Here is a 15045-nt window from a genome sequence, read left to right as displayed (position 1 = left end):
GCCTTGCATCACTCGACAAGAATTCTCACAAAACACGCAACATACAAAGTTTGCCTTAACAGCTTGTCAGGTAATTTCATTTGCTTCGTTTGTTAGCGTCCGCACTCAGAACATTAGGTATTTAACCACATTACTGCATAATTATATCACCTGAAAGAATTATCGACTTGGACTGACTTAATTATAGTGATTTCAGGATTTACCTGCTTGACCACCAAGCAAATGTTTGGTAGTTAGATGGTTTGTTCAATTACTCAGAATAATGTGTCATTGTGAACAACTCTGACTGGTACATCTGAAAGCTGCTATCCAAGGAAAACTTGTCAGCACCACTGGAGGAAGAAGTACACAGATACGTTACTTAAGTAAATATACCGATTCTACAGAGTTAACCCTGCGTTTAAAAACCGGCTTAAGTAAAAGAACAGAAGCACTGCATCATTATTTCTAGCTAAATGGAATGTGGTCGCACAGTAAAATGTCACCTGTGAGTGATGTTTTATTCTGCTGAGTATGACATTATTAGATTGTTATTATTGATACTGATGCATTGGTGTGTTAGGAGTATTTTATGTGGCGGCTGGGTCAGGTGCCAGGTTAACTACTCATATACTGTATAGAGTTAGGTGGCTCGTCCCATAGCTTCCATACTAGGGGTCGAGCTATTCTAAAGATATATTGAGGAGTTGTGAGATGATTAATGGGAGAGGAAAGATGAAAAAAAAGAAAGTTCTGCTATTCAAATTTAAATTATTTTTTCCTCAGTATTTGCTTTTTCATGGAATATTAGATAATTTGATCAGTTAAACCATGTCAGAAATTTCTATGGGAAATGCTTCTTGTGGAACTGATAGCAACTCATAGAAATCTGGGGTCATAAAACAAAATAAATGGAAACATACATTTAAGATGAAAAATAAGCAGTAACTGTAGCGGTCAGATAAAAGTAGTAAAAAGTAGTGGTAAAACCAACAGTATTTGCCTCTGAAATGCACTACACTGTAAACGTGTGAAGTAACATTAAATGGAAAAATTCAAGTAAAGTTCTTCAGAATTTTAATGAAATACAGTTACAGTCCACCACTGGTCAGCACTACAGTTTGTGACATAAATGCATCCTGTAGCTCTGAACACATGCTCTAAACCTTCACTCAGCAAGTGACAGAATGTGTGTGTATTACCTACAATTCTGACAAAGATGGTTTATATTAATAAACTGCTTCTGTTAATAAGGCAGTAAGTATTAGTAGCAGACACAGCTTCTAAAAGCCATTGTAGTCCAGATGAAGGGGGGCACTGCAACAGACTTTTTGGAGGATCGAGATATTAACTTGATAAGAAGATTTACAGTAATTTCATTCTTTCAGAACAATTCTGAGGTACTTGCACTTTGAATATTTCCATTTTATGCTGCTGTATACTGTTCATAATATTTTGATACATTGTAGTATATTAAAGTACTATATGTGTTACAAGTATATGAAGTAATTAAACTATGTGAAGTCAAGTAACTTTGACCGGTTATGGCAGTAAAATACCATTTATGTTTTAAAGCAGATCCAATAATAAGATATATAGAGTGACAGAACTCTTCTTTAGGGCTTTTTCTGCATGATGAGTACAAAAACAGTGACATGCTCAGTGACTCTCTTTCTAATATTTATGATCAGCAGTAAAAGCCTAAAATAATCATGCCTTAATTAGCTCTTTCAGTGCAGCTTAAATACAGGTTAGATATATATGAGACAAAACTCAAATGAATTATGGTAAAACTGCTCTTTAAAAAAATTCAAGTCGCAGATAATGAGTGAGATACTTGCTTATCATATGATACAGAAAGAGGAGTTTCTTTTCTTTTCTTTTCTTTTCTTTTCTTTTCTTTTCTTTTCTTTTCTTTTCTTTTCCTTGTTTTGTTGTAATAAAACTTCCGGGTGTACATGGATGTGATGCCAAGTCATAATGTGTGTTAATTTGAATTTTGTCTTGTTTACTGGGCTCTCCTTGCCAGCACCGGACCTCATGATTCCTGTCTGATAATTTAATTAGACATTTGGGCCTACATGATTATTGTGGACCCTCTGATGAAAAAATATTAACCACAGTATGTCAGTAGTACAGACAGCTAGGACTCCCACACAGCGGACATCAATTTTGTACTGCCATGAAAATGCTTCATGACACGTCTGACATCAACAGTTCAAAGTCATTGCAAAGTATTACATAAAAAAGTTGAAATGATAGCACAACAATTGCAAACAGCATAATGTAATAGAGTTAAAGGCTTAACAGGCTTATCACATGCACGAGATCACATTTAGTATTATATTAATTAATGCTTTGCTCTACTGCTATAGAATAACTTCTAAATCTTTGCAATGGAAGTTTTGAACTGTTTAAAGTTATATTACTGTTAGAAACATCACAGCTACTATTGATAAATATGTAAAATGGGTTTCAAAAGAACAAATTATCAAGACAAATACAGACAAATAAAGAAATATTTCAAATAATTTCAAGATTTCAGATAAACAGGAATGACCAAACCAATCTGACAAAAAATGGTCTGCTTCATTGTGGGTAATTCTATCAGCCAAGACTATATGTATTAGATTAATGTGCTGCAAAGAGGACTGTGGTATCTGTTGAGACGGCAGCAGCCATCCTCGGAGTGTAAGTGAACAGTATAATGAGTGTTGGGTGGCAGTGTGAGAAAGAGCAGGGCTGTGCTGCATCTAATTCAACACGGCTGACAGCGAATGAACTCGCAGGGCGGCCTGGCTTTTCTCATTAAAAGTGAGACCTTGTCGCTATTACATATGTTAATAGGTGAAGGGATTGTAGCAGTGCAGGCAGGCTGAGAGGAGACCTGGAGGGCTAGAATTACACCTGTGTATGCGTGTGTGTGCAGTAAAGTGTCACACAGCTGGGGTTTAGGGAAGGCCGGTTCAAAGTAATATAAAGCGATGTCCAAAGTGCACATTTTATTTGCTGCAGAAACCATGAGGTGTGTGTGCATGAGTGTGTGTTCTAGAAATGCTTCAACATATTCCTGGCACAAAATAGTGAACCTTATGTTTTTAACAAAGGGCTGAATGGCTTTGCTATTCTTATTTTTGACCCACACTGGTACATACACACACATGTGACATGACCCTGCTTGATGGCTGCTGGCTGAGGCCTCTCCACCAACACACTCCTGACCCCTCACCTTTCACCCCTCTTAGACCAAACTCTATTACCTCACAATTGCATCCTACACATGGTTTTCTGTATTGTGTGTGTGTGTGTGTGTGTGTGTGTGTGTGTGTGTGTGTGTGTGTTAGGGTCTGATGGAGCTTATAATGTTGTAGGCTAAAAGCCATAATCACATTAATTTATAATGACAATGAAGCTTCCATACTCTTCCATGAATTTCTTCTTTCATTCCCTTTTTACTTTTCTACCATTTCCTGTCTTTATTTGTCCACTTTTTCCTTCTTTCTTCCCTCTTCTCCTTCATCCCACACTCCCTCCTTTCATTTGTTCTCTTTTCAGTCTCTCCCTCCATCATTATTTTCTTCACCCCTCCTTCCTTTATTTAATCCTGCTATCCTTCAAAGCTTTCTTTCATGCATCTTCCTTTCATTGTTCCTTATTTTCATTGTTTCTGTCATTCTTTCTTTTGCAATAGTCGATCTGGTGTTTCAGTATGTTGTTCCTACTGTGACACCTTTATAATCGTATTCATTTTCATTCAAGTGGGGCTAGAGGCTTCTGTTAGTTCAATCATGTAGTATTTGTTAATTCTACAATAAGTATGTGTTAGAGTGCACATGCCATTTTAAATACAGAGAAGTTTGTGAATTTACTTTTGTAAGCGTTTGTTTGACTCTTTTCTCACCTCATCTCAGATTTTGACTGTACCCATTAAACTGTATAATTCCTAGAAATCAATATATGAATTAATCGATACATATGGATCTACGTTCTTGACTGTGTGTATCTACATTTAGGATTTATGTCTACGTTTCCTTGCCTAATTGACTTGTAGTACATGCACGTGTGGATGGGAAGTTGTCTGGTGTGTATATTGGGACGCTTGGGAGCGAGAGACAACAGCACCCCAGGACACTGATCTGCCCCGGACCCCAGAGGTCATGAGTTCTGACCTTTAGGGAGCAGTCAGCAGCGAGCCCACAGGGTTGCAGGTAGGCTTGGATTACTGCAAGCACACAGGCACACATACACAGCACAATGGTATAACGAGTGATATATCAGAAAGCAGCAGCATGTGTACACACACTCACACACACGGATGGCTTGAGGGGAAATCAAGCTGTCGCCTCTCAATGACCTCTAACAAAAGGACCATTGAAAATAACAAGACAGGCTCTCACAGTGGCAGTTCAAGAAAAAGTTTCCCTTTGTTACTCCAGGCAACATCTCAGCACCACGCCATTCAAACACCAGATCCACTCAGCAAAGCCAAACTGGTTTCAAATGGGTTCACTGCACTTTGAAGAGACGGCCACTGGATACTGGTATCGGAAAACTGACATCTGAGTTTGGCATTCTAACCTACAATCTGTTTCGACACTGCATATCACAACAATAAAGTGTGCAACAGAATATGACACTTTAAAATGAATATGGTTTCCTTTCAAATGGCTGTGCAGATGATTTTTACATCAGTAGAACTACCCAGTGGTTATTCTTGGGTTTTATATGGCCTTATAAAAGTTTGAAACTTGCTGGAGTCTCCGCCGATGCCCTTACATAGGAAGTGACAGGGGTTTGGCTGGGGTTCAACTCACTTTATGCCTCCACCACAATGTTTACTGTTTCAATATTGGTCAAACACTGGAGTCCCATCCTTGAGACTTGTATGGGGCTAAACATTTTCAAACCCAACTGAGGACTTGTACTGCCATTAAATGTAGAATAAGGTCTTAACATGATATGAAAAACTTTTCCAGGAGGGGGTTACCAGATTTAAATCTCCGGAGTCAGTCCACCTTTATGTTGGATGATGGAGCTTCTCCCATGGCACTGTTCCCCATAAGATCTGCATTAAGGTATCCATTCAGTTCCCAACATAGTTTTCCACTTAAAGGTTACTTTTGAGCTGAGTCTGTGAGCTACTTAAAGATGCAAGTTCAACTTTCTGAGCGCTAAAAGGTAGGCAGCTGTAAACCAATACTCTCAACAGGCTTTTCTTGGCTCCAGTAAGAGCAGTGTGTGCGCCTTTAGGTCCAACCAATGGTATAGATGGAGAGGGTCATCAATTCTTATTTAAGACCAATCTATTTCATATGACACCCTCTTATTACAATAAATTGACTGGTCATAGCCGTTTTGCAACGGATGTCGAGTTGGTGTGTAATTTCCCAGTGGCTCAATTTAAGATAATGGTACACTGTAAGAAGTTGAGAGAAACCTAAGCTTTTTGCCTCAGTAGTTTTCAAACATTCAGTTAGGCATGATATATGAGCCAAAGGCATCGACAATATCAGAATTTTCAAAAGTGGTGGACAGAAAATAAACAGCAGGGACAGAACAGGGGGTGAAGGAGCTCACACAAATATCAATAAACACTCCTCTTCCGTCTCGGAAGCTTCCTGCTTTATTTGATTAGGCTGAAGACGGAGGGAGGGTTGGGGGTGAAAAACAGAGCAGTCATGCTCTTTTGCTTTTCTTCCTCCTTTCCCTTCCTCCGCAATCTTCAGCCTCCCCTTAATGGGAATGGGAAGTTTGGGAAGTGGAGGGGAGGGGGGAGGTGGTGGGTTGCAGCTAGCCTCAGCCTAACCTCCCCCATCTGGACTGGGGAGGGGAGGGGGCGACTTGCCAGCCTCCAGGCTACTCCCAACCCTTCCCAGCTGTTGGCTGTTCAGGGACAGAGGGTTTTTTCCCCCAAGTGTGTGTTTTTGGTGGGCTTGAGAAAGCTTTTTTTTTTTTCATAAACAATTGCCATATCCTCCACCAGCTGCTGACCCCACGGCTCCTGTCCCTGAGCAGAGCTCGGGAAGCAGGCAGAGGGGAATGGTTTTCATTTAGAAGACTCTGCTTTGCAGGGGAGACTTGCTAAAGGGTGCTTGGCCCCACTGCTGTTAGCACGCTAGCTATAATGCAGAAGCTAGATAGGTCACTGACTGGGAGCAAGAGATGTTAGCTGATAGCAGCCATAGTGACAGCACAACTGCTATCAGCACCTTGTGGATTATAGGATGGAGCTGGAGGCTGGAGGCACACAGGCTCAAGTACCTTCAATAGCTCTCTGACAGAAGCTGAAGCTGCTAAAATGCAATGAAAATTTCTTTTACCGTAGCACTGATTGACTATTTGACCACTTGGGGGTAACAGTTAAACAAGCTGGAAACACAAATGACAGGTTACAGTTACAATGCTAACTGCTATGTTGTATCTACTTAATTTCACACCAAGTATGCCACTTTGTTCAGCTGCAAAATCACAACTGATTATTGTAGAGCAACTACTGTACGACAACTTAAAATTACATCTCTAGTAATCAAAACATAGCAAAGAGTGATGGTAATCTGGTGCAGCATTTGGGTAAAAAACACTACTGACTAGCGATGAGAACTAAGAGACCTGCAACAGGCTGTTTTATTGAGAGGGAAAAAGTAATGAATGCTATCATACATGAATCAGCCCCTCAGTGAACACTCACACACTGATGGTACAGCATTGAGAGCAATTTGGCATTCAGTATTTTCGAAAGACACAACACAACATGTAGACTGCAGAGGCCAGGGATCGAACCGCTGACCTTCTAATTAGTGGACTTCTAACTGTGCTACCTCCAGAGCCACAGCCTACGCACACTGCATAAACTTAAACTTATACCTTAAAGTCCAACTGAAATCACATTTAGTCATCTCTGTTTGTTCTTAAAAATAATATCAACAATATGCATGAACATGATGTTGTCTATGTTTGACTGACAGCAGCTGACAGGCTGCCAGAGTGCCGTTGTTCCAGCATAGGAGACGTGATTTGTTTAGTTTTAACAGGGGTGGTAGCCAAAACCCTAACTCAGCTTGATACTATCATCTAACCCTAACCCTTTAGTAAAACTTATATCTGCAGTCATTTGTTCCCTAAAACATTTTGTTCCAGGGGTGGCTTTGTGTGGGGGTGTCTTTTCAGCAGAACACATGTTACTGAATGATCATAGTTCATTGTAGGGATACTACAGGCAGCAGTGTGTCTCTATGCTCCTCTCTGTTCTGTAACAACACATTGCTACTTGTCACGTTAATTGTGAAGGTGATACTACTCAAAAGAGTAGTAAGGCTGTAATATTGCATAGTTTTGAGTATTTATAGTGTAATATATAGTTTAGTGAATATAGATCCAACATGAAACTGACAGAATGGTGGTGCTAATTATAAATGCATCTGTGATTTCAGCACTATGGACAGCACCATGAATTTAGCAATAAACAGCACAATTATAGTATTTGACCGAATTGATGCAAAAATCAGGGCCATCATGAAAGTAAAATCAGTTGGAATTCAACTCTAGCTAGTTATTACTGTGCCACATATGGCACAACCTGTCTGTACTAACTCACACTGCAACCACACTGAGCGAGGCTTAAATTTACAAATAGCTGATATAAAAGCCTGGTGGCTCTTGATCTCTTTAAATGGCAGGTAGTGTCTTTTTTTTTTTTTTTTGCTAAAAACTGCTGCCTGTTGCTGCTGGAAACAAGGCTGATAACAGGAGGCTTTGTGGACTGGAAAACCAAAACAACTAGCAAAAAGAGGCTAAAAAGCTTGTGTAGCTGCAGAAATAGGTGAAAACGATCCCTGGATTTGTCACTATGAACAATGCTTTCCACAACACTCACATGTTGATCCATTGCAATGCATAAACAAAACACTGGTAAGTGAAGCTTTAAATAAATCCCCAGTCTTTTAAAAGAATGTCTGCCCAGCAACAGCAGCACAAAGCAAAGAACCTCAGGAAAACCTGAAGTGTGGAGCACCAAAAGGTAGATAACAAAAGACAAGATCCACCATCTGCAACAAACACACAAACAAAAGCAAAAAACACACAACTACTCCCCCCACCACCTCCTACTTTCCTGTCCTCAAACACACATCCCACTGCATGTGTTGATGAAAAATGGATTGGATGCTTGTTAGTGAGGGCAGGAGCAGGTGCCAATGCAGTATGTATATCATCCGATGGCATGTTTGTGCTAATGTACTATGTATGAGGCGGCCGGGCCTCATGCAACATTCAGCAGGCCAGGGAGGCCGTAGGTGAGGCCAGCACAGCCTGCAGCCAAAGACGCCCGCACCTCCAAGTGTGTGTATGAGCTCAAACTGAGCTTTGTCACAGCTGGCTGGTGGATCCACACATTTCAAAACACAACTGGGAGGCCACTCACGCAACTGCCTTTCTTTAAGTCATACGCAGTGCTACACACACAAACACTTGCCTCAGCACAGTGGGGCTGCATCACACACAAAAGCTATTTTTCTACTTGCATCTTAAAACAAATGCCAACCCACACGCAGGAATATACACACCTTGGCTGGGCAGATGCTTTTTGCTCGTGCATGTGATTTGAACTTTCACCTCGAGTGTCCAGCATACTTAAACACACACACACACACACACACACACACACACACACACACACACACACACACACACACACACACACACACACACACACACACACACACACACACACACACACACACACACACACACACACACAAACTGCTGCTCTTTGTACTGGTCTGCTTTGAAATCGCATGGTAATACTTCATTATGGCAGCACTGTAATTTGGGGGGAATGAGCACTTCAAACGAACGGCAACCCACACACAAACACACACAGACGGGGTTACTGTAAATGTGTGTAACCTACAGTTCTGCTGGGACCAGTATCAGTTTTTTTTTCTGGATTCCCAGAACAGTCCAAAATACACCAAGACAGTAATCAGAGGCGCACTGCAAGGTTATAATTGTTGGAGCTGATTACAAAGTGGAGAGTAATGGCTCAAATTGGGAGAGGAGAGCAACGCCAACTTGCAGTGAAATGTGAACTTAGGGACACAGGGTGTCTGCAGGGATCAGGCTATAAAGCCTCCAGGACACTAACTGCTTTCATTTGTGTTACCCCGAAATCATTTAAGTGATGTCAGTACATGAAACGTTTTACTCTTAGCTTCTAACTTGGATGGAGACATGAGACATTTGCTTTTTCAGAAAATGTTTGGGAATTTGTCCCGTGAACTTTAAATTATAAACGATCAATATAACTGTTGAAAGAATTGGGGTCCTACTATCTGATCAAATGAAGACTGCTGTTGTGTCTGCTCACCCAAGTGAAAAACTAAAGCAAAACACTTTATATCGAGGCACACATATTCATTAACTAGTTGCTCAGTAGCATGCATTTTAGTAGCATATTAATCATAATAAAGCACTTATTAATGCCTTATTCTGGGGGGTAGATTGCTATGATTGTAATTCATCTACAATAACTTCCTTACTTGCTATCATGCTATCAATAAGCAGTAATTGGGAGGTTATTGAAAAATACTAAAAAAAAAAAAGACAATACAGTAATATATGTGTGTGTGTGTGTGTGTGTGTGTGTGTGTGTGTGTGTGTGTGTGTGTGTGTGTAATTAAATATATATAATTCAAAACATACTGTATGAAATAAATGGAAATTTAAATGAGTGTGTGTGTGTGTATGTCCCACAAGCAGTTATTTATTTAGTCTAAACAAAGACCCAAAAGATCCCCTTCAAACCCGCCTTCATCCATATGTATAAATAATACAAAACACACATGCACACAAACACCATTCTTGGCTCCTATCGTGTGGACGCTGTCACACAAACACACTGCGCCAGGGGCCAGCATGATGTGAGGTTGCCCTTTGTCCTCACACAAAGCACACAAGTTCAGCGTAATGCTCAAATGAGCTGGAATTGAGAAAAGATGGTGTAGTGTGGGTGGCTATATGCGTGTGAGGCACACACATAAAAACTCCCAGCTTAAGGTATAACATATAGTGTTTAATGTAGAATAGGGACGTGAACTTTCACTGAACACAATACAAATGGAATACAGAATATTTACAAATGACATTAGGTGTCATACATATACACTGCAATACAACTTTAAGGACTTTAACTGGTTATTACAGACAGGAACCAATTCTTGGTTATTGAAAACCAGAACTCAAATAATTGCTCCGAGGAGTCTAACATCCAGTCATTATATTTGACACATGTGCACAATAACAACAGCAGATAGAGGAAATTATTGAATGTTACTGAAGATTAGCCAGTTGGTCAGCTCTTCGACAAAAACACAGACTATTAAATCTCTCATGTGCTCCACACTGAAAGTGAAACCTAACGATGCTGAGTGATAGTAGGCTCCATGCTTACACTTACATGAGAGCTGACAGCAAATTGGGTCTAGAAAAAGAAGACAAAAAGATCACTGGCTAGGATGTGTGTGGACATTTGAAATGTTGACGGTGTATAACCTTTGTAATGAGTAGATGGTTAAAAACTGGAATAATGCACTTGTCAAAACAAAACCTCACCTATATTTAAATTAGTGTAAAATTTACTGCGGTTGGATAAGCCCAAATCTACCACCCCAATTCCAAAACTGTTGGGATGCTGTGTAAAACAAATACCAAAAGTGTGCTAACTTGCTAATCCTTTTAGACATCCACTCAATTGAAAACAGCACAAAGACAATATATTTAATGTTTGACCTCATCAATGTCATTGATTTTTGGAAATACATGCTCATTCTGAATCTGATGCAGCAACATGTTTCAAAGGCTGGGGAAGTTGCTCCAAAAACAACTGTTTGGAACATTCCACAGGTTCATTGGTAACAGGCATCATGATTGAGTATGAAAGGTTCTTCTTGAAGAATGTTCTACCTTTGTTTAGAAGTTTTCGTTTGCCCTTTTGTGTGGTCAGTTAATCAGACAGATTTAGCTGAAAACAGAAGCCTGTTGTGGCTGCAAACAAGTTTCATGAGAGTGTGAACCAAAACGGTGAAGTCACAGTCTGCAAAACCAAAACAATGAGCTGAGAGACACTAAAAAGCTTGGTAGAGTTGGGTGATAAGCAGCTGCAGGTTTTTTCCATTACACCACCTGTCACATTACACATAATATTTGACAGTTTGATAATATAAAACACATTCATCAGTGCAGCTTCAAAGTTGAGATTGGACAAATAAGACTCACATTTAAGTAAAACCCATAAAACTATACTGAATGATAATAAACATGACATGATGTAGTGTGCTGTGTAACAATGGGCACACCTGTATTACTGTATATATTATTGTATCAATAAAAAAATTCTTAAAACAAACATGAGATTGCTGTAATGTCAGTTCTTGTCTCGCATTGGTCGACATAAACACTGATACTTCTGTCAACATGGTGCCGATTTAATAAATCCAAATCTTCATAACCATGTTGCTTAAGACTATAGTTATGCAGCAACACGTGCTCCTTGTCAGTCCTGTTCACTTAGTGCGAGCGGGTGCTAGTAATTTAAGCATTTCCTGCCACAGTGTTAGGGCTTGTAGCCAACTTTATGGTAACACACTGGGATATGGAAACTTCTATCATTCAGCATAGTGTACAGTGTGTAAGACGTCTGCATGAAGCACTAAAGCAGACAATCTACTGTGAAAACATGCATGTTTAACTCATGTCCATTGTCATCACTGAGCAGGGAAGCTCTCCAACAGGACAACTTACCTAAAACGTGTATATACACTTGTGCATTTCTTCAAAGTGGTACTCTATGCCTATCAATTGAAGAGAAGAACCGGGAAACACTGTAGAGGCACCAGACACACACCATGTTGCCTGGTCCTCTGCATACACAAGTGCACTTCCTCCCTAATAATGTGACCCTCCTTTCTGTCTCATCCTGGGCTGGATGTATAATACATGCTTTATTCTCTGCCTGAAGGGCAAATGCTGCTGAGTATGTGTTTATGTGAGTTGCTCCTTAGAAAAGGGAACTGCAATCCAAGAGACAGCTGAGCCCAGTGCACTTCAGTCTCTGTTGACTGAAGGCTGAGGGGACTGTGGAACTGCTTCTTATGGGGCAGCAATTTGGTTAATGACCTTATCATGTTACATTTTACTGGGCATATAACTGGCAATGTACATTTTTTGCATAAAAATATGGACATACAATTTCAGCCATATTTCACTCGAGAGTTTCAAGTTTGAAACACCTTTTGCTCGTCACTACAGATGGCCTTACACATTTGCTGTTAATACCAAGCACAGAAAATGTGCTTAGCTCACACACTAAGGCCACATCATACAGTTTCAATTACAGTTCTGATGTAATATTCAGACTCACTGGCCACTAGATGAAGTTTACCTGCTTGTTAACGCCAACAGAAAAGTCCTTCAAACAGTCAAACAAGTGACTGCAATTCATTACACAGAGACCAGGTCAGTATGTTAAACATTTGGATGGCCAAGATGCCTGCCCTAAACGACGTCGAGGGTGGTTTTATTGAAAGGTGCTGCTTCCAGCACGTCAGAAATATTCAAACTACAGGATGTTTTAGAATTCTGTTTGTAATGTCTAACATAATGATGAGTTGGTTCAATTCAGTTACTCTGCAAAAATAGAAGTCTGGTCAATTCTGTAAGTGTATACATTCAAATTAATCTCACAAAATACTGCCAAAGTCATTTTATTGTATAATCTTTAGCAGATAACTCTCAAGAGATGTTTATTCCTTCAGCAGTGAATCCCTAGCAGACATCAGCTAAACACAGAAGTTTCTAGTCACATGTAAAAGTGAAAATATTTGTATTATATGGGAAAAGAGAGTGCCGTGAAATAGTGCTTTTTTCAAGACGGATGATGATGAACAAAACCTTCATATCCGTCTGTGTTCATATGTTATCTGAACAAACTGAAACCAATGGCTAGCTACCAGTATACACTTGGCAACGCAGCAAAGGATGGATAGCCTGCCTCTCTCTGGCAATTTTGGGTGATGGGACACCATACCAGGGTTCATCCTTTCTTATGCAAAAAAAAAAAACAACCTTTATGGCACTCATTATATGTTGTTGCCTTCAACTATGTAGCACAGCTGCAAGGCATACTGTTCACCAACCTCCCTGTGCCATGACACAGTGACAGCAACAGCATTGTGCAATCACTTGTATTGATGTGCAAAATGAACAGCAACAGAGACTCACATCCAGGCCAATTTGCCCCCGAAAGAGTCCAGGTAGGATTTGGTTTGGATTCACACGGCAGTGAACAAAAAAAGCTTGGCAGCCCTTTAGAAGACTGCAAGCTCACAAGAAAGAAGGTAAGGCTGCAGTGAGAACATGATCACTCAAACTGGACGACTGGTGTACCATTTAACAATACGGCCTTCTGTGGCTTAAAATGATATCGTCCAGATTACTTTGAAACTATTACAATATCATCAAACAGGCTTGGGCTCAGAATGGTCACTTTACACCAGGCCATGCCTGGACAAAAAGGAGACAGACAAACAGAAAGACAGACAAGTAGAAAGCTGGCCATCTTCCTCTCTTCCTCTCCTCCTCCTCTCGCCTGTCCTCTTCTCTCTCACACCAATGATAAAACAATGATTGGGTAGTGAGGGAGAGAGGGAAAGATGGATGGATGGATAGATGGATGGATGGATGGATGAAGGGGCAATGAAAATGATAGGCATGCTTTCAAGGGGAAAAAAAATCAATTGAAATGGTAATTTGCAGACCGAGGAGCTTCTTTTTTAGGAATAACCTGCAGGAGACAAACAGGAAATAAAAAGAAAAAAAGTTGGCTTTTTAATCTCTGCTGGTGATACATATGTGTGTACTTTTGTTAGCATACTTATTTTTCCACAGCATGCATATCCATGGTTGGAGAGGGCAGATGAGTGAGTGAGGCATGCAGCTGATCTATGCACAGCCTGGATGTGCATGTAGCTCCAGCCCCTGCAGATGATGATAGCTAGTGGTTTGTAAAAAGGGAGTCTGTGCTCATCCTGCAGCAGCAGGAGCAGGTACTGAATCAGGCAATGCTCACAGCAGGTTTCATACAAAGCCTGTGCTTCAATCTGAGGGCGTGGGGTTTAGAAGCTTTGGGAGTTCACAAGACAGGAAAAGTCAAGCAACAGACACACGGTGTATTATGGGAAGTGTAGTGTCCAGTGTTTTTACAGAGAGTTTTTAAAGAGGAAAAATACAACATAGGCAGAGCTTGTCCCTGTGTTCCCATTCTTTTTTCAACTTCTTTAAGAGGAAGCAGAGTACTTCCAACTTTCCTTTGGCTTCCATAAGATGTCTGATTACGTTTTGCTACTGTATTCCAGACTACAGACGATGCTAAGTAGCCGATTTACCACATGCACATATTTTGGCAACTTTACATGCTGGCATCATGTTCTTCTATAAAAGCTTTTCTTTAGGAGGTGAATCTTCAGACAAGTGAACGTCTGAGAATGAACACTCCTCTCACAAAGGTGAGAATCAAGGTGCATGATCCAGCAAAGAGAAACAACAGAGACAGAAGGAAAATAAGTCTCACTCTACATGCAAGGTACAAACAAAAAATCCCATTCATTATCAGCAAAGGGTTAGTCAACTTCCAGCTTTCATTAAAAATATGAATTTAAAGACAGCCAAAACTTAATTTTAATGAACTGTCACCTTTTGATTCTAACATGGCAGTTTTGGGGGTATGAAGTTCTTAATATCCAAAGAAATAGAAATAATAAGAATAAAGACTATCTTGGGGTGTCACTGGGGACTTCTGCAGGTCAGGAAACGGACATACACATACAGCTAGTTTTTTAATTCATCATTGAGGCGCCTGTGAGAGAACCAAGAATGCGTTTTTTTCTTAGTGTCATCATTTTCCAACTTGCTGCTTTGCTGATCGCACAGCAGAAGTGTCGTTTCATGTGTGAAAGGAGTCAAAGTGGAAATGTTAGCAACACACAAAGTTTCAATGCCAAAGACCTCTGTCCT

General features: G+C 40.2%; 1 protein-coding gene across 4 annotated transcripts in view; it reads right to left on the bottom strand.

Annotated features, from left to right (window-relative positions):
* bcas3 (BCAS3 microtubule associated cell migration factor) overlaps nucleotides 1–15045 on the bottom strand; it is a 336382-nt gene that overhangs the window by 137911 nt on the left and 183426 nt on the right. For 2 of the 4 annotated variants that reach the window (XM_070969924.1, XM_070969925.1), the window contains one exon: nucleotides 10030–13816. The exons of the other annotated variants lie outside the window; for them this stretch is intronic. In XM_070969924.1, coding sequence (XP_070826025.1) covers nucleotides 13806–13816 — 11 coding nt within the window. In that variant the 3' untranslated portion in view covers nucleotides 10030–13805. Of the gene's footprint in view, nucleotides 1–10029; nucleotides 13817–15045 lie in introns of those variants that run through there. 4 annotated transcript variants of the gene reach the window in all.

The sequence above is a fragment of the Chaetodon trifascialis genome, chromosome 9 (genome assembly GCF_039877785.1).
Source record: "Chaetodon trifascialis isolate fChaTrf1 chromosome 9, fChaTrf1.hap1, whole genome shotgun sequence".
Taxonomy (NCBI): domain Eukaryota; kingdom Metazoa; phylum Chordata; class Actinopteri; order Chaetodontiformes; family Chaetodontidae; genus Chaetodon; species Chaetodon trifascialis.
This window is presented reverse-complemented; position numbering and strand designations above follow the sequence as displayed.